Here is a 17953-nt window from a genome sequence, read left to right on the forward strand (position 1 = left end):
GCTGTTGACACATTTCAGCTAAAAGAGGATTGTGGTATCGATGTAGCATCTACAGCAGTTCACACTGCTAAGAGAAAAGATGTTTTTTTTTCCTGTGCAGAGCTAAATGCAATAATTGTTTTTGTATGATGATTTAGTGCTGGTAACAATTTTTATTGTACATTATTTATTTCCGTTGATACTGTTACATGGGTAGTCATCTGTTCACTTTAGACATTGGTTACAGTATTTTAAGAGCTATTTCAAAATAGAATACTCATAGAACAAGTGGTTAACTAATGTGACTTGTTTTGCTTTTTTGAATGCAGATATCAAATCTACAGAACTGAAATACAAATGATTTTTTTCAAACTTTTATAGCTCTCATGTTCCAAGACAGAACGGTATAGGCTTTGTTTATAGAATACTTGCTACGTGTACATTACATCCTGAAAATATTTAATAATTCTTGCTTAACATGGAATTTATTAACATAGATACAAATTTTTGATGGATTAAGTTGTTTGTTTTTTTTTTTTTTTTTTTTTTTTTTTTTACAGATGTGAGTACCTGGGTATTCTCTTAATATAGTTTAAATAAACTGCGTATCATAAGAAAAACTTTGTTTTGTTACTGTGTTCAACTGTATATTGAAATACTTCAACTGTATATTAAAACAAACAATAAAACCAGTTACTGGAATCCTCTCGCTGCTTGGCAGCTGCCTATACTGGTGGTATGTAAACTGCTAGCAAAAGCAGTCATGTGCTGAAACCAGAGAAATACATTAGTTTATATTCAACCTGACGAATTTTCTTGTGACTGGCAAGAAGTCCATTCACTTAAAAAGAAATATCTTCTCAGCATATGAAGTCAACAACAATTTCATAGTTTTGTTTGCTCTGATATTACTTGATAAGATATCTTTAACAAATGAATGCTTTTTAACAAACCTGGATGAAGAAGCCAGCCAACACAAATACTTGTGTTGAAGTGTTCACACGAAACAGAATCCAGTATTCTTGGCTTTTGGAGAAATACATGGAAGGACGTGGCAAAGTGCAACGCTTTCATCTCCTTCATTTATAGTCTACATGCAAAAGGTACGTAATGACTCCAGATTCCCCCTTCTGCCTGTGACTTTTCAATAATAAATAGAAGCTGTTACCAGTGAGGTGTCCTGTTGGCAACAAAAGGACCCTGAGCAGTGAGTATGGACTGCTGATTACTGTGACCTGTCAGGGAGCATTTCAGCACTGAATTTGATTGAATTCTGTCTGAGCCTGGCAAAAGTCCTGTGGTATTGCTACAGCATTTGGGTTTGGGCTTTGGGATTGTTTGGGTTGTTTTTGTTTTTAAATCACTGCACATTGATTTCTTGGTAATGATACAGTTACTTCGGGGATTGGTCACCTTATAGGGGATGCTAGTCTTCCCTTAAGTTCTTGAACTCGGATTTGTCTTCATTGATGCCGTATCAGTATCTTTTGTATCTTATTTCAAGAAGGACAGACTCATTTATTACAGGTAAAATTGTTTTAGGAGGTCATGATTCGAGAGTGCTCTTTGCAACAGTACTGGCTTTGTAAGGCCTATCTCACTCTTTAATACTGGCTTAATGACTTCCATTACCTGGAACCTGCAGATAAAAGACATCCTCATGCACATCAGTTTACTTGGATCTAGTCTTACGCTAGTAATTAGGGGAGAAATATCAGAGCTTAGGAGACTTGAGGCTCTAGATGAGAAAAAAGGCAAAAGAGGAACCCTTCTGTTGATGCTTTTAACTCTGAGATTTCATCCTGTAGTTTCTGAGTGTAGCTCATTTATCACCAAACACATTTCAAGAAAAGTACTTGATCCTGGTTGCTTGAAATTAATCAACTAATGGTAACCCTCTTACAGGGTGCCTTGCTATTAAAGCTGTCAGTCATCTTTGGAACCACATGAGCAGCCGACCTCTACAGCCTGCATTCCCAGCAGCTATGCCACAGCTGAGTCAGGCAGCCTTACAGACAGCAGCAAGGCCCAGATGGAGAATCTTTACATTCACGGGAGGCTATGTAGGACTGGGGGAACATGGGAGGTTGGTTTCTTCCAACTTGATTTCCTCCTGTTAGCTTCCCCTGTCATAAAGGCATGGTGAAATAAGAATTCCAGTTTCTGTCTAATGTTAGAGCTAGCTAACTAGGAAAAGGTAAAATCTTCCAACTTAAAGTTAACTCACATAAAGATCGGCAAGTTTTAGTTTTGAGAACAGTGGATGCTGTCTGCCAAGCCTTTTGTTTTGTTTCCTTTTAGTTTGAACAGCAAAGTATACTAAGATTCATGGGTGGAAATACCAAGTGAGTCAGGAACTGGAAGCTTATGGAAAATGGTAATTAACCCAGTTTTAATCTCAACTCTTGATAATTACATCTCATCTCTCAGACACTTCAACTGTGTAGAAACAATTAAGATAATAGCAAACCTACTTTTCCACCTTCTGACTACAGATAGTTGCAGGAAGTTTTAGGGTTTATAAATACTGAACCAAAGTGAGACAAATCAAGTTTTTATTTAGTGTAAAGTCAGAAATACAACATCTTTAAAATGCTCATAAGTTAAATGAAGGCCACAGCAGTGGGATGTAAAATGGTATATAGATGAAATGACTACTATATACAGACCGATAGATAAAATATCACTATCCAATCTTACAATACACAACTGTGATTTTAAGATTACGTGATCTTGGGAGAATTGCTGAAGTCTAACAAAGTGCATGCTCTGTCGCCACTTGGTGTTTGTGAGTATCTCCTACAGTGCAGATGGAGATGTGGAAGTGACACAGCTTTAAAGCTCGGATGGCTATAATGAAATAAAATTTTTAGAAGTCAAGTGCTTGGGTGTTGTTTGTTTTTTTTTTTTAATGCTCGAACCCTGGACTAGCCATGCAATTTATTCTATCTGCTAGAAGTTCTTGGACGTATTCAAATTTTCATATTGGCAGTAAAGTGACAAAGCAGTCCAGAGACATTTACAAGTAATGTTAGATGGTTATAGGACCCTGTGACAAAAACAGTATCAGCCACTTGTGCCTTGGCAGGTAAAACTTTCTTCATAATCTGATTTCTTGACACAGACTTGTAAGCAGCCTTTGAGACAAACTGTTAGTGCTTTGTTCGCAGTCATTTGACTCTGCTGACACTCCAGTGAGTGCTATACCAACCTGTATGGGAGGACGAGACCTCACACTATCAGCTTACAGTTGAGAAATAGCAGCACTTAGCTGCCAAGAAGTGTGTTTTGAGATGGACTTATTTTGCCGTGACATCCACTGATTCACTTCCTGCAGCTTTATTTTACAGGATCCATCACAACAAAGTTGAATGGCTTCCTCTTTTTAAAAGCTAAAGTAGAACAGCTTCATTATGAGACAGACCTCATCTTTAGGTAACATCCGTAAACAGGTCTGTCGTGGTGCTATATAGCAAGGTGAAACATGCAACCAAGTACTGACCTAAAACTTATGTTTTGTATTTCAGCTTCTGCTCTTCCTTAATACTGATGATGCTAGACATACCCCTCTATGGGAAGTGCTGGTGCCCAGAATCTGGGCTGAGCTCCTTTCCAAAACCTTCTAGCAAAACCAAGCCAGTGAAAAACAGGATACCTTGATGCTAGGCATTGCTCAGAGCAGCACAGATTTAAGGCAACAGCCGCTGCTGCCTCTTGTGCCTTGGATGTTTTTGTGCTGCGCCTCAAGAGGTGCTTCACAAGCTCCAGCTAGCTCTGAGTCAGGTAAACAGCTGCTCTAAGGCCTGAAGCGAAGACAAGTTTGGCACTTCAGGAACAAAGTAAGAAGGTGGTAAGGAAAGACTTGTTCTTATTACCTCTCTGCACATCGTTCACAATGAGCATGAGGAAGAACACTGCTGGCTTTCTATTTCTGTCAAGCTTATTACTTAGTATATATTTTTTTGTAACTGTTAACTACACAACTGGAAAACTTCAGGAAGATCATACATTATGATGCAGATGATCATTCTTTGATGAAACAAAGAAATAAAAATGGTTTAAAGGGTAGATCTTGCAAATGAGACACATTAATATTGCATCAATTTGGTTTTTACCTGATGCTCATTGCTTATCCTTGTTCCCCTTCCCTTACCTTCATCCTTCCAAAACAATCTTGTAACTTTGTATGCAAACCCTGCAAATTATGTCATATTGTTTCTACTTCACAAAAATTCCTAACTGGTTTATAGGCTTCTGTTTAAAGTTACTTTGCAGAGATATGGACAGTACTACAGAGTAATCTAACTATACTTGAGGTGAAAAAGGTGATGCCATTAGACTTGGAATAGTTTTATCAAGTAAGTTTTCAACACCATTTTATAACTATTATTTTGCTAGTCAAGAACACTACCCTAAGACCTCAAAGAGAGCCAACATACACATGTTTAACCTGACAAACTGAATCCAGTTTTTAACAAGATATGCTCATTTAAAACAAATATGAAAATCTAGTAAGTCTCTATACTATATTTGCACATTGCTTAATCTTAACAATATACAAACTTACATCTCCTGTTCATGATGATGTTCTTAATTCTGCTTATCACTGAAGTTTATGCTTTTCAGGTATCCAGTAAAGCCACAAACTAAGGTATTTTAGCTCATGAAGCCTATGCCAATTAAAACAAAAAAAGACAGCAGCAATACAATGACATCATTTGTGAGTCAACCCTTATTTCCTTTTGCTTTTTGTGTCAGTGGTTTGGAAAACGCTAGATGCTGACATCAGATTTTCTATATACTGTCCAAGAACTTGGTTTTCTGATTTCAGTTTCAAGTTTTCTTCCTTAACAGCATCTACTCGTGCTGAGAGATCTGCAAAGGTGATATTATAAGAAGAAAAGTTAGACAGTATTGCATGTAATAACAAATATATTTTATGTTCCTACATCAAACCATTCACATCTCTTAATATGTGAAACACTGCTTTAAGGTATTACCTTGAATACCTTAAGGTATTCCCCCTGTGTTACTCCCAAGTTTTATCTGAAACCCATTTTCCCTGAATTACCTTGTAGTATAGTATTTTATGACAAGTGTGTCACACAAACTGATTGCTAATCTGTATTCTCTCGACTTTTTGAATTAAGTTACTGCAAACTGAGCTATTTGGAAATGGAAGCCCAGTGACGAGCAGACTCGAGGACTGTGTATTATCAGAATCAAGCAAATAATACATTGCAGAAAGAGGAGGGGGAAGTGGCTGGCATCACTAAGACTTCTGAGACCTTGTCTATGTACCTTCAGACACGTAAGTGACACACATCCAGACAGCAGCACTCAGCCTAGGCCAGGGCAGAACAGCAAGGTTCTCTTCTGCTTAACATCATGCTTATCAAAAACCTGAGCTGCCAAACTGCTAACCTTCGAGCGTGTGCTGCAGTTCCAAAACCTGGTTAATAAGCCGCGTTTTCTCTTCCAGCTCCACCTGATTCTCAGCCTCCACAGCTGCAACAAATCACAGGAGCTTTAATGCAACCTCTGGCAGCGCTGGGCGCCACGCGAAGCAGACAGGGCGCCGGAGAGGCCCCCAGCGCGCCGTTACCGTCCATCTCCGCGTTCATCCCCGCAGCTCGGGCTCTCCCCGCGGCCGGCCGGCGTCGTCCCGAGCGGCGCTCTGCGGGGGGAGAAGCGGAGAGGGGCGGTGAGCAGCTCCCGGCCCCAGCCAGCGAGGCCGGGCTCGGCGCGGATCCTTCTGGAAGCGCCTCCCGGGCCCCCCCGTTAAATAACGCCCCCCCCCCGGGCACGCTTCGGCCCCTTCTCCCCCCTCCCCTCAGCCCCGCAGCCTCCCCCCCCGCGCCCCGCGGCCGCGCCCCACCTCAGGCTCCCCGCGGGCCGCCCCGCGCACACAGCCCCCGGCACGGCACGGCCCGGCCCGGCCGCAGCCCTGCGCCGAGCTCCGCAACGCGCCTGCGCGGGGAGGGGCGGGAAGGGGAGAGCCGCCTCAGCGGGGCCGGGCTCCCCTCAGCACCGCTCTGTGCCCCCGCCTGCGGAGGGGGCGTTACAATGAATAATTTGTTTGTTCCTGGAGCATGGCGAGCCTTGCCTAGGGACTTCATACACTTCACAGGAGAGCTGTATTTGCCCCTTCCGTTGATTAATTTGCCCGAACAGCAGTGCTGACCCTGGCTCTTGTCTATGCCCTCACATAACGCACCATCCCAAACCCTAGGATGGAGGGGCAGCGGTACTGGGTTAAATGCTAATTACGCACAGGTTTGTGCCAATTGGGTCACTTTACTCGGCAAACCGATATGGCATAACCTGTGTTCACAGAGCTCTTCTGCTTTGTTTTTGTTTATGAACTTACTGCTTTCTACTTCAGAGGAAATATACAGTCTAAAGAAAATGAAATGACATTAACAAATTCTGGAAATTAACTGTTTTCTCTTGTGGAGCAACGTGACTCCATAGTAACACCCAGTGTGCAGTTTTGAGAAGAAATAAGAGGAATCTCTTTATTGGTGGAACATCTGAACACTGCCCTCAGTAATGCTCTGCTGGTGAGTTTATTAAACTGTTTGTGCGCTTACACACTAGGTCACTTGCTTCAGGTAAGTGGGTTGCTGACTGAAGAGTTACAAAGAAAGCTTGTAATTTTTACCAGTGTGTCAGAGCTCTTGAAGTCAAATCTGAACCAAAAGCCAGTGGTAATCCCTTTCTGTCTTACTAATTCATTTCATATTCTCTAAGGCGTTTTGTCAAAGCCAGGGGACATTCGTGGTGTTATCACTTATATTGCGTTCAATTTAGAAGAACAGCACCTCTCACTTTACAAATGCAATTATCTATACTTACACATGTCCTAAGTTCCAATTAAGATTTCCTAAAACTAGTTGACGTTGCTGGCAAAAGGAATTAATTTACTCAATTTCACTGCAAAACCTTTTTTTGTTTAAAATAGCACCAATCTCCCTAGGAGATGAGGCATCGTTAATCGTTACCCTGAATCTGCACAGTTACAAAGCTACAGGAGGTTTCACTCACACCATCAATCTCATTGCCCTGGACTCCAATTCCAATAGTCCTTGCTGCTAATGACAAACATTTTTCAGATGTTTCGTTTCTAAAAGTCTGGTGTATGTCCTGTTTTTCCATGGTACTCAGTGCAAACCAACAAGCCTTTCACTTCCTTTTTGGCACCGTTACAGGCACCGAAAGCGCCTGCGTAAACCGGCTGGTGACAGAGGCTTCACTGTTCACCATTAGAATAGAAACGTATTCTCCTTTTCATTAACAGAAGAAGTTATTGTATATATTTCTAAGATGTTTTCTATTTGAGCTGTACTTTTTTCTCCTTTAATATTTCCACAAAGAAAAAGATGAAAAGGATGACAATTGGCTTCATACTTTTTCCCTGCCACACCCTTTGCGTCAAATCTTCATTTTGTTTCTCTGCAGAAATGACAGCCTCTGAGGATTTTTTTTTTCATCTTGCTCTACGCTAGAATTCTGTGCAGTTATTGTTACTTTTTCCCAGCACCCTCAAAAGGCTTTTGTAGTACAGAACATCCTTGTACAAATTTACATGTACAGCTTGAAGAAAGACTTCTGTCAGATGCAGAATATGAGTAGTTCTTAGTTTGCGCTTTTTCCAACCAAATCAAATTATAAAAAAGAACAGCTATTTTGGCTTACGTTGGTCTAAGTATCATCTCTGTCCCTATTTATTGACCAGGCTTTGGCTGTTCTTTAGGCCCCATATGAGAATGGATCCTTGCCAGGTGAGGTAACCTGTGTGCATTCAGTTGGGGGGAAAAAATCCATTTTCTTTAGAAAAGCCTGCAGAAAGGAAGCCTAGAAGGCCTTATTTTCTCTTTAATGCTGAAGGGGTCCTCCTTCCAATGAAACTGCATCCTGACTTCTGCAAGGTTGTGCAGGAGTGCAGAAGTTTCCATTTTTACGCTAACTCCACCAAAATGCATTTCTAAAGAGAATGGAGAACTGAACTCCTTGCAGTGTTAGGCTGTGAACACCAACGTGCATGCCATCATGTTGGCCTGTGAACTATCTGATCTTCCTTGTAATCATCAGCTGCAGGTTTGTACAAATGGTTGTGGAAGGACTTTTTAGTGAGGTTCCCCAAAGCTTTACGGGTAACTTGGAGATGAAAAACTATTTTGCATTTCTTTAAGCTAGGCCTGAACATTTAGGGGGTCGTTTCTGCTTTTTAAGAGGGTTATGTGTAAGAAATGCAGTCATTAAAACTGGCTTTCTGGAAACCGTATTTGGAGGGGAAAAATAAGAAAGATAATTTTGGGGTTCTTTGCAATGAACAGAAACTTGACTTCCTGAGCATTGGTGAGAAGAGCAATGCAGAAATCTTTGCAGCTGTTGGGTGACATCTCCCTGCTTTGTTTTATTTCTGGTTTGATTTCCTCTGTTGCTGTGCTTTTCTTTTGAGGGAATGCTATCAAATGCTGAGTTTCTTACTGAAAAAGGTATTACTTTCACTAAAGATTAAAATATTTTCACCTTTTAAAAAATGCTGTTAATGAATGCTTTCCCTTGTTTCAAGTGCTCTTGATATTGCTATTCAAATATTGATTGAGAAGTTTTTGTCTTGCTGCCCTTTTATGTTCTTCTTGATTTACATGAGAATGATTTTTTTTCTTTTTTTTTTTTTTCTTTTTTTTTAATACCTGTATATTTAACAACTAGAAAAAGGCTGCTGTTTTGGAAGAACAATAGCTATGAAACATTCATGGATTGCACTCAGTTAATCAGGCTCAGTAACCCCTGTTGCTTTTCCACAACAGCTTTTCAGTGTACTAAAGGATCTTTGATATGAAGGCTGTTTTCCGATTAGGTTATCAGACTGTGCATACATAGCTTGTTGCTCTGCTTGTCCTTGTGTAGTATTTTTGTCAGTATGCTCCAAGAGATGGGGGAAAGCCTTATGTTAGTCCTGTTCCTTTAGTCCTTGTTTGAGATTCTGTTGTCCACCTTAAGGAAACATGTTCTGTCTCACTGTATAAAACTTTTTGTTGTCCTCCCTGCTCTTGTGAAATCAATCTTCTTCTCCAGGCAGGCAGTTACAGCAGTGAGACCCATTCTGTTTGTTAGCCTCTGTGCTCCGAAGTCATGGTAATTGGTTGTGACTTCAGGTGGGAGAGGAAAGGAAGACTGCTTGCTAGAAAGCGTATAACAGTCTCTTCCTGATATAGATTAAAAAATTTCTTACACCTGTCTTTCTGGCCTCTAGGTGTTGCCCTCTGGCAGAAAAAATGGAGCAGGGCTATCCTATTCACCCCATATCTTACTGTATTCTGTCTATATGCCTTCACGTTAGAAGCTTGCCTGAAAACACCACTTATTCTCAGTTACCCTGAATTTCTTTCTGTACTTGTGAGTGACTCTCCCCACCTCATTTCTCTTGGGGGTGGTGGAAGCTCTGGTATTGGTATCAGATCTTGCATAAAGAAGCTTTGTTTGTGTCCTAACGAGAGAGGTTTTAACTTTCTGCCTGTGTTTTCTCATGCATGTTATCATTTTCCAACCTGCAAGGATGCTGAGGTTAGAGAAGAGAGGAGGCTTGAGGGAGAGACCAAGCAAGCAACACAGCAAAAAAAAAAAACAGCTGAAACCAGGCAGATTCAAGCTCATGCAGCATTGTGGCTGCCACGCGAAGCCTCGACAAGCTTGTGTGCTGCCCCTCATCTCTTCCTGCCATGCTACCGGCTGTGCGGCGAGTCATGAAGCCATGTGGTAGGGCAGCTTTCCCTCACCGTTCCGCTCCTCCTCACACAGAAAGAGCCAGACCTGCAGAAGCAGAGGGCTCTCCCGGCAGCACAGCTTGTGGCAGCGTCTGCAGACTAGCCTCATGACATCAGCACAGGGCTATGCACTGGATGAGCTTATTGCATTTTAAAGATCAGCTCTGAGGTTTTTTAAAATACATGGTAAAGGCAGCAAGTACACTGAATGCATTAAGCTAAAACAACCAGGCAAAGCAAAACAGTCTTCTGTTTGAAAAATAAAACATAAAGGACTTGTAGCATTCATTGATCAGCAATCCAAATTTCTAGCTGGTGTAAATTAGCACAGCTGCATGATGGCCGATGATATGATCAAGTTGATACTCCGGCCACACCTTTCTAAGTAAATTATTGTCAATTAACTCAATGTTTTCCAGTATGTAGAGCTATCGTACTTCCCATTCCAAATCATTTCTGTTCCACAAACTGGAAGGGCAAGGGGAGGCAATCTTTGCTTTTTGTAGTTTCTTTTAAAACAGTTACTGCTTAATAGTTGGGGTTCAAGTGGATCTGCTCATTTCAGTTACCACTTAATTTACATTGCTTCTTGTGAACTCTCACTAGAGTATGTCGGAGATCATCACTATGTTCAGGTGGAAGGGTCAGCAACATCCGTATTTTCTTTGAAAGAGGTAACTACTGTTATCATTTCTGTAACTTTATATACCGTGAAAGGCTATATATTGTCCAATGGTGCATGTATATTACCATACGTTATTATAGCAAAACTCTGGCAGGCCCCACCTCCCCCAGAATCTCAAGTCTTAATTTAATCACAAGGCTTATTCAACTATAGAATTAGAAAAGTGAGGGTACATGAGGGTATTTTCTAAAGACACATTGTACCTCATAACTGGGATCTACAGATTGGTGTGCTCGCACGGTATTGTTATCTGGACCACAGAATTTGTATTGTATCAGTAGGTAACCAGAGCTTCTTACCTGAATCATCTGCCAAAGAAATGTTGGTGAAAGTGCCATCCTCCTCGTCCAAGGGTAAATCCATTTTGCTTCCTTCTCTCGAAGTTTTCTGGGAAGTGCATTAAGCATGGCCGTTTGCAGCCATTTTTCAGTGCGCACGTGACTTCTCCTGTTAAATCCTTAATGAGTCCACTGTGGAGGTGTTACCCGATCCTGCTGGCAACTACACACGTCGTGCTGTGCGATATCTCGGCTGAACCTTGAGCTCCTTTCCGGAAATTGTTCAGCCAGAAGGCTGAAGAGCTGTAGCAGCTTCGTCAGATATGTGCTGAGCAAACGCTATTATTGCACGCTTTCTGTGAAGGAGCTATGCCTTCACCTGAATCGGGTTTTTGTTGGTTTTGTTAGTGTTTTTTTTAGGGCTGCGTGTGGTGGTTCGCTGTTTTTTTTCCATCTTTTGATAAGAAAAGATGGAAAGTCTTAACGTTAAATGTTCAAAAATGTTACTCGTGGCCCAAGCAAACGCAATGAACAGATTTTGGAGCCACCATTTTAAAATATAATCTTCAAATACTTAGGAATGTGAGTAATTTCACTTGAACAGTCACATCAAAACCAATTGGCTAAAGTGTACAAGTTAGTTATATGTGAGCATGTGGTATTCTCTGATAGTAGGTGGGAGGAAGGAAGAGAAAATGAGATCAAAGAAAACCCCGCTTGTGAGGGCAGTTTGTTTTCGCTTCTTAAAGAAAACTGAACATGGTTTGAACATGTATTTTAAAAAAAAAAAAAAAAGAAGAAGAAATACATATACATAAAAATAGCTTCCTTTTGCACTCATGGAGTAGAATATTTGTTTGCAATTAATTTAAAAGTATAAATGGCCCTGGTCTTGATTAAAGGGTGTAGTGAACGGTGGAACCACTTCCTGCTCAGGGGGTTGCATGTTCAGAGTCCACCTGACTTGGATCTTTTTTAATCAAAATTTGTATTCAGAAAAAGACCAAGTTTAGGATGTTGACAATTTTTTCTTAATTGGGAACATCTCTGGAGTCTTGCTGAAAAATGAAGTTAGTTTTGTGAAGCATTGCCCAGCTTACAGAAATGGTAAATGCAATGCTTTTTATTTTTTCTTCTGATCCTTTAACTGCTTGTGCGTGTGGTTTTAGTTTTGATAAAGCTTTTCTGTTGATGTCGGTGAAGGCACTGATGACTGATTTCAGAGATTACTGAAAATCAAGCACGTCTTGCATTTTCAGAGTAATGGTGAGTGTTACTCAAACTTAGTTCTTCTCCAAGTGAAGCTAAAAATTTCCCTTACTGAGCTTGAACAGTCAGTACGTTGTGTGCTCAATCAGTTCTGCTGGTAAAAGTTGGAGTGCATGGTCCTTCCTGTATGATTTTCTGTACAGTTTTAAATTAACTTGTAAATCCTGAATGAGAAAAGAAGAGAAGAATGGGAGAAAGGAGAAAATGGGCAATTAATGCAATCTTCCACAGGTCCAGTGGGGGTTCAGCTGTTGTTCACTGCTCTGCTCTTGGCCACTGGTGGTTGCAGCTGCTTTAATCCTTATTTGTCGTCGTGTTGAAATTTGATTGTTTTTGCTCTGGTGGAAAGGATTCCATATCATTTTTACTCCTCCACTGTGATGCAATAGCATGCTTCAGAGCCTTCCCATTAAAGGTAGGAAGCATTTTGTTCTTTTGTCTTTGTCCTTTATTCTTCTCAGACATGTTTTGTATGGTTGAAGCATTTCAACAACTCTGCTTGGAAGGGCATATCCTACAAACTCCTGCAATTATACGTTCTGTACCTCTGAATTTTGTAAAATCATACAGGTGTAGAACTGAACGTATTGTATCTTGTCTGAACTGTGTAACTCTCATCTAAAATGTTTAATTAGCTTCTCTCGCCTGTGTCAATATTGTTCTGTTGTATTGGCCATACGGCCTCCCTCTGGTAGGTGCAATTTCCAGGTAAATCATTAGCAGGTTTTGGACACGGGCTTTCGCAGTAGCGTAGTGAATATGGATGTTGTGCAGCTGCTGTTCGTGCCTAGATCAAAGTCATCAGTGGAAGCGCTGCAGAGTAAGAGCTGTGTTTTAACAGGAGCGAGTAAGAGGGGCTCCTCAGGGGGAAGGTGGGTATGGTTCATGGAGTGGTTTGGCCACCTCATGTGGGCTGCTCTGATCCCTGCAGCTTCTGGAGCCAGAAACAAGGTTTTTCACGTTTCACACACACACCTGCATCTTCCGTGATGTTAAAGGCACTGCAGTTACAGCTGGGGCTTGTTTGGCTCCATGAGTGCCGTGGTCAGGAACACTTCCTTTGGTTGGGGCCTGCTGCTTAGGAAAATAAGGTCTTTGGATAGGAGAAGCCATGCAAACGTGAGGTAGAAGCACCCCTTCCTTGCTGTCCTCACGCTTGTTTCGTGAGGAAGAGCAGAAAGGAGCAGCTGCAGGCAGAGGGGCTGACCAATGCCGAGCTGTGTGGTGGGCTTCGCCGTCAGCACCAAGAGTTTGGCCATTTCCACCTTCACTGGAGAATGGTGGACAGAAATGTGAAAGTTACTTTGGTTATAACATTTCAGTTCCTCTTTCTGGGGGTGTCAGTACCACATTGAGCAGGGGCCGGGGAGTACCTGGCAGCTGCGTGGCTGCCCTCGGTCAGAGGAAGCTGAGGGCCGGAGCGGGACGGGGACAGCCGGTCCTGGGCATCGGCACCAGCACAGCCCTGTGCGGGGCCTGTCGTGGTGAGTACCAACAGCAGGCACACGAGCAGGTTGCTGCCTGCCTGAAAGCAACAGATCAGTGCCCAAGGACGCCTTCAGCTTTGGCCCTGCAATGATTCTCCGAGCTCAGGGCCATGTAGTTGGTAAGGCCCCCTGTGTAAAATTGCAGGAGGCTCCTGGTCCTCCTGTGTAAAACCTGTGTATAGATGTGCCTGGTTGTGGCTTGTTCACGTTTTTAATTCTGGAAGTGGCATGTAACTAATTTGCTCATTGAAATGATTTAATGGTGACCTGAAAAGGAAGCTGGCTCAGAGTTAAGCACAGATGTGTGAACACTGAGCTGAAACACAGCGTGCGCCGTGCCCCCTGTTTCTGCTAAGAGTGTAACAGTGCTTGTATCTCGGTCGAGGTAGATTTCAATAGGGCTTAACCTGTTTAGGGCCCAGCACTAATCTGCTTTTACGAACTGAGCTATAACATTGCAACTTTCAGAAAGCCCCTCTGCCTGCCGCAGTTGTTTCCTGTCACAGTGCTGCTCTGTTATCTCTGGGAGTCCCCAGCTGGGGTACCTGGCGGAAACACTTCTCAGGGCTTCTCTTTCAAATATTTTGCTAGCTTGGAAAGCCAAAAGGAAAGAGTGGGGTCAGAGACAGGAGGTTGGTCAGCCAAGAGATGTTTTTGCTGTGTGTACCACTCAGCAGACCTCCTGACCCCTTGTTCCAAAGGTGTAATTGTACAGAGATGCCTGGTGCTGCTCTGATGCTTTTTCACTGTCAGTGATAGAAAAGATTTTTCTTGGTGAAGTCACAGAAACACTGAAGGCATGGGTTTATGTTAATTTCAGAGAATAGTGGGACATCACCTCCGGGCAGGGGAGATCTGTGTTGTAACGCAGCTTGTGGCTGACGTTCTGGTGGGCTCTGCTGATTTGAACAGGAGTCCAAGATAAAAGCAAGTTCTGCAAACGTGGATGTGTACGAGGTAAGCGGCACAATGTATGGAGTGAGTAAGTAGGGGATTCTGCATTAGGAAAAGGATTTTTGTATCCTTAGGAGATACACTGTCCTGCTTTCATCCTGTTTAAAAACATTGTATTTGTTTCTAGTAAGAATTTGTGAGTGAAGGGGAGAACCCAGCTCTGACTGCATTATGTGCAATACGCATTTGTATAAATTTGCCAGTATTTTCTTGCATACAACAAAGTGTTTGGAGTTATTTTTCTTACACAAAACATTCTAAAAACGCAGCCACTTCATCAGTTACACACAGTCTATAAAACACAACATTTTAAAAATATGTGCCTTGTTAGGAAGTGACAGCTGCCAGTGCCTTTCTGTCTTGATGAACTTAGAAAGACACCGTGGCACGTGTTTAGTGCATGCTAATAAAGCAGTGCTAGTGCTAGGAAATTCACAGCATGTGCCAAGCTCGTCTGACTGACACCGTGTGACAGTAACCTACTTGCAGAACAGCAGTTTACTAGGGCGGTGACAGAAGTAAGTGTATTAAATGTGTCATTTGCAGATTTAACCAGTAAGCTGAGGTGCACTAATGCTTGTCGGCAAGTCTCCTCATTGTATATGCCCTTCCCCTCCTGCCTCAGCACTTACCCCAGTTTTGGATACTCACGAGCTATGTTGTGTCAGAGTCTTGCAAATTTGGAGATGCCCTCCGAGGGCATGCGATGCAAATGAGTATCAGCATTGGCAAATGCTGCTTCTGAAGCTGCGCTGACAGCTGGCCACCTGGAAACCAGCCATGACAACTGCCCACTCGCATTCAGACCCACTCACTTATTACGTTTAATTTTGATAAATGTGTACATGATGTTTTCTGCCTGATTTTTTATTTTTTTTTTTTAAGTTGGATCTAGACCTCTGCTGTCTGAAAATGAGTGACTTGTTCATAACATCTGGAATGTGTGTCTTAAAATAGACCCACTTTCCTTCACACTTGTCCATTCTACTCTCAGATTTCCTGTCATGCGTCTGTCTAGACTTGGGGAACATTTGCCCACTAAATTAAAAATAAAAAACGTGCTTCTCCAGAGTACTTCAAATACTCCTTGAAGTTTTAATCTATTACAATTCCTGTAAAACTAGACAGTGAATGGGCAGTTATTGAGCCAATCTATATTTTGCTAGTGTGTGAATTATAGCTGTGTGTTCCATTTCCCTCTCCTTTCTCTTTCATTTGATACAGCTTTTCATAATTCTTAACTAGGTGACTCGGCACGTGCAACATGCAGCAGAACAGGACTTTTCATTGGACTTTGGGAACAGCTAGGGATCATCAGTCTGCTTTTCTCTGAACGAAAGCCCATTCTGCTTCACTCCATTGACCTGTAGTTCTGGAGATGGAACTAATTCAGGAACAGAGCTGGCTCAGGTAAATTCTCCATATGTAATAATTGTTTCATTGTGTTCATTAAAGATACTAGGAAATTAGTAGTTAGCTCACTGGAGAGTACCAGTTTAGAAACTGACAATAAGCATTTTTTTTCTTTCATCACTCTACAGTCATGCTAAATGTTTCTTCCACCACCTTGCAATACATTGATGCAGAAAAATGGGCAGCACATAACACTGTTCCAGGGTATCTGTTCCTTAGGCTTTTGATGGTTCCTTACACTTTTCTCTGGTGTGGTTGACCATTACAATCCTTCTGAAGCGAATGTGGCCCATCAGAGCATAGGAGCTTTTCCCTCTTCTCAGGCCTTCCTGGAGTCCTCCAGGTCTCTAACCAGCTAACCTGTGCACTTCCTCTGTTCCACAGGGCAGTTAAATGGAAAATACTTCAGATTTTAAACGTGTAGCCATTAAAATCACCATCATTAAATGGGTGAGGGAGATCTAATCAGTTCATGAATTTAATTGTTGGTTAAACAACAAGCTAATAATAGATTTTACTGTGCAAGAGAATTACAAAATTAGGTGGATCTCGATACAGAAGCTGGCTTCAGAAGTACTGCTAGCTGCAGGAGCACAAGAAGTTGGCTTTTACTAAGCTCTGTGATGCAGCGGCAAGACAGATACCAGCTTGCATTCCAATAGTGTGTCAGCACGTAGGCTCCTCTGTATCTTCTTCATGAATCTTAGCACTTAGCGGGGGAAAATAAGGGAGTTTGAAGTATTTTGCCATTTCAAACTTACTTTGAAAAATCCAGCTGTGGTCTGTGGCCTAAATTCTGTCTGCCTGGGGCTTGATCAGCTTCGCTGCAAGTACTCTAACTGGGATGCCTGCTGTTGCTGCAGGCTTTTAAAGAGAGGGTCATGTGGAACAGCATATGCTGGCCTTGCTGACTTTGTGCACTGAGGGAATTTTGTCATTTGTCAGTTTTTCTGCTGCTGTCTGCCTCCTGGCCTGCCACATACCTGAAGCACTTGCCAAGGCAAGTAAACAGGCTGCCACGCTTTGCCTGCAGAGCTGCCAGCGGAGCACTGCAGAGTGAGGTGTCAGTCATTCAGCAGTCAGATTTGGTCATTCAGCAATCAGATACTGAGTGACAATGAGAAGGACAAATTCTTTCATTGTGTATCTTTGTTGTTGTTGTTGTTTTGCAAGGTCACATATTCTACAAATGTTATTGACATTCTCCTACTGATGCCTCATTTGAAGGTCTCTCATTTCCTGTTGCATATCTGGTTTTTAAAACTCTGAGATTATTTAATGCTCTTCACAGAAATCCCCAGTATACTGCAATCATGTGACACGGCTGCTCAACCATTTTTGTCTTGCTTGTTCCTGAATGTTGTCTATTTAAGCTGCAGCTATGCTGGTTTTTCTTTAGTACAAGTCTCCTGGAAGGTTATTGCTGATGGCATCTGTGGCTGAAGCTAGGCTAGAGAGATGAATTATTTAAAGTGACAAATGTTTTTAATGGACTTTGATGATCAATAATGCTTATAATAATACAATAGCAGAGAAATCACAGCAGAGAGAGACCTCATGCATGGGAGAAAAAGCACAGTTTCTAGAAGAGATCTTTTGATACATTTTAGCCCCTATAAAACGGGCTGTATCCCAGTGACTTTAATAGAGTTGTGTTCAGTGTCATCCAGCATTATTGCCAGAGCTTAGTTTTATTGCAAGTCTTGCAATAGTTGTTTTCTTAAAAAGTTCAGCTCCTGAAATTAAAATAATCTTATATTTCATTTTTAAAAATGCAAGACTTGTGATAAAAAACTTTAAAACTGTAAACCCTGGCAGAATCTGAACACAACTGAGAAATATCAGGAAGTATTAAGGAAAAAATCTGTTATTTTAAGCCATATTTCATGAGTCATAACACTTAAATGGCTGTGGGCTTACTTTGTTCCTGTATCTCAGTGTTTGAAAAATACTTTATTAAGGTTCTTTCTTTTATCTGAAAGTTAATTCTTTTGAGACTGTGGAAGAAGTTGTTATGAGGTAGTGACTTTTATATGTATGTTTTGGGTTTTGGGGCAGTTCCTTTGTGAGCTTTCCTGGGTGGGGAGCCTGTCACAGTGGAATGAAGGTTTC

The 17953-nt window shown here is 41.7% G+C and overlaps 2 protein-coding genes across 4 annotated transcripts in view; one reads left to right on the forward strand and one right to left on the reverse strand.

Moving 5' to 3' along the window:
* Window positions 1-2517: 2517 nt before the first annotated feature.
* SCOC (short coiled-coil protein) lies at window positions 2518-10943 on the reverse strand. 2 transcript variants are annotated; one of them, XM_038178930.2, is made up of 4 exons: window positions 10740-10943; window positions 5585-5656; window positions 5404-5487; window positions 2518-4854 (listed from the first exon to the last, which is right to left on the reverse strand). In XM_038178930.2, exons 1-4 carry the CDS (start codon window positions 10801-10803, stop codon window positions 4712-4714), a joined length of 363 nt encoding a protein of 120 aa, XP_038034858.1. In that variant the 5' UTR covers window positions 10804-10943; the 3' UTR covers window positions 2518-4711. The 2 variants fall into 2 exon arrangements, with proteins under 2 accessions (XP_038034858.1, XP_038034859.1); XM_038178931.2 differs by lacking the exon at window positions 10740-10943 and adding an exon at window positions 5858-6002.
* MAML3 (mastermind like transcriptional coactivator 3) overlaps window positions 6172-17953 on the forward strand; it is a 254080-nt gene continuing 242298 nt past the window's right edge. The window contains exons 1-2 of one of the 2 annotated variants that reach the window (XM_038178922.2): window positions 6172-6542; window positions 15674-15838. The gene's annotated coding sequence lies outside the window, so the exon portion shown is untranslated. The remainder of the gene's footprint in view (window positions 6543-15673; window positions 15839-17953) is intronic. The other variant, XM_072036764.1, reaches the window with a different exon arrangement.

The sequence above is a fragment of the Anas platyrhynchos genome, chromosome 4 (genome assembly GCF_047663525.1).
Source record: "Anas platyrhynchos isolate ZD024472 breed Pekin duck chromosome 4, IASCAAS_PekinDuck_T2T, whole genome shotgun sequence".
NCBI classification, from domain to species: Eukaryota; Metazoa; Chordata; class Aves; order Anseriformes; family Anatidae; genus Anas; species Anas platyrhynchos.

Bases quoted from the DNA above. Each gene is read 5' to 3' on its own strand.
- SCOC (XM_038178930.2), bottom strand. From the start codon at position 10,803: ATGGATTTACCCTTGGACGAGGAGGATGGCACTTTCACCAACATTTCT. The intron at 5,488-5,584 runs GTAACGGCGCGC...GATTTGTTGCAG, and splicing joins GATGAACGCGGAGATGGACG to CTGTGGAGGCTGAGAATCAG. The intron at 4,855-5,403 runs GTTAGCAGTTTG...TCACCTTTGCAG, and splicing joins ACTGCAGCACACGCTCGAAG to ATCTCTCAGCACGAGTAGAT.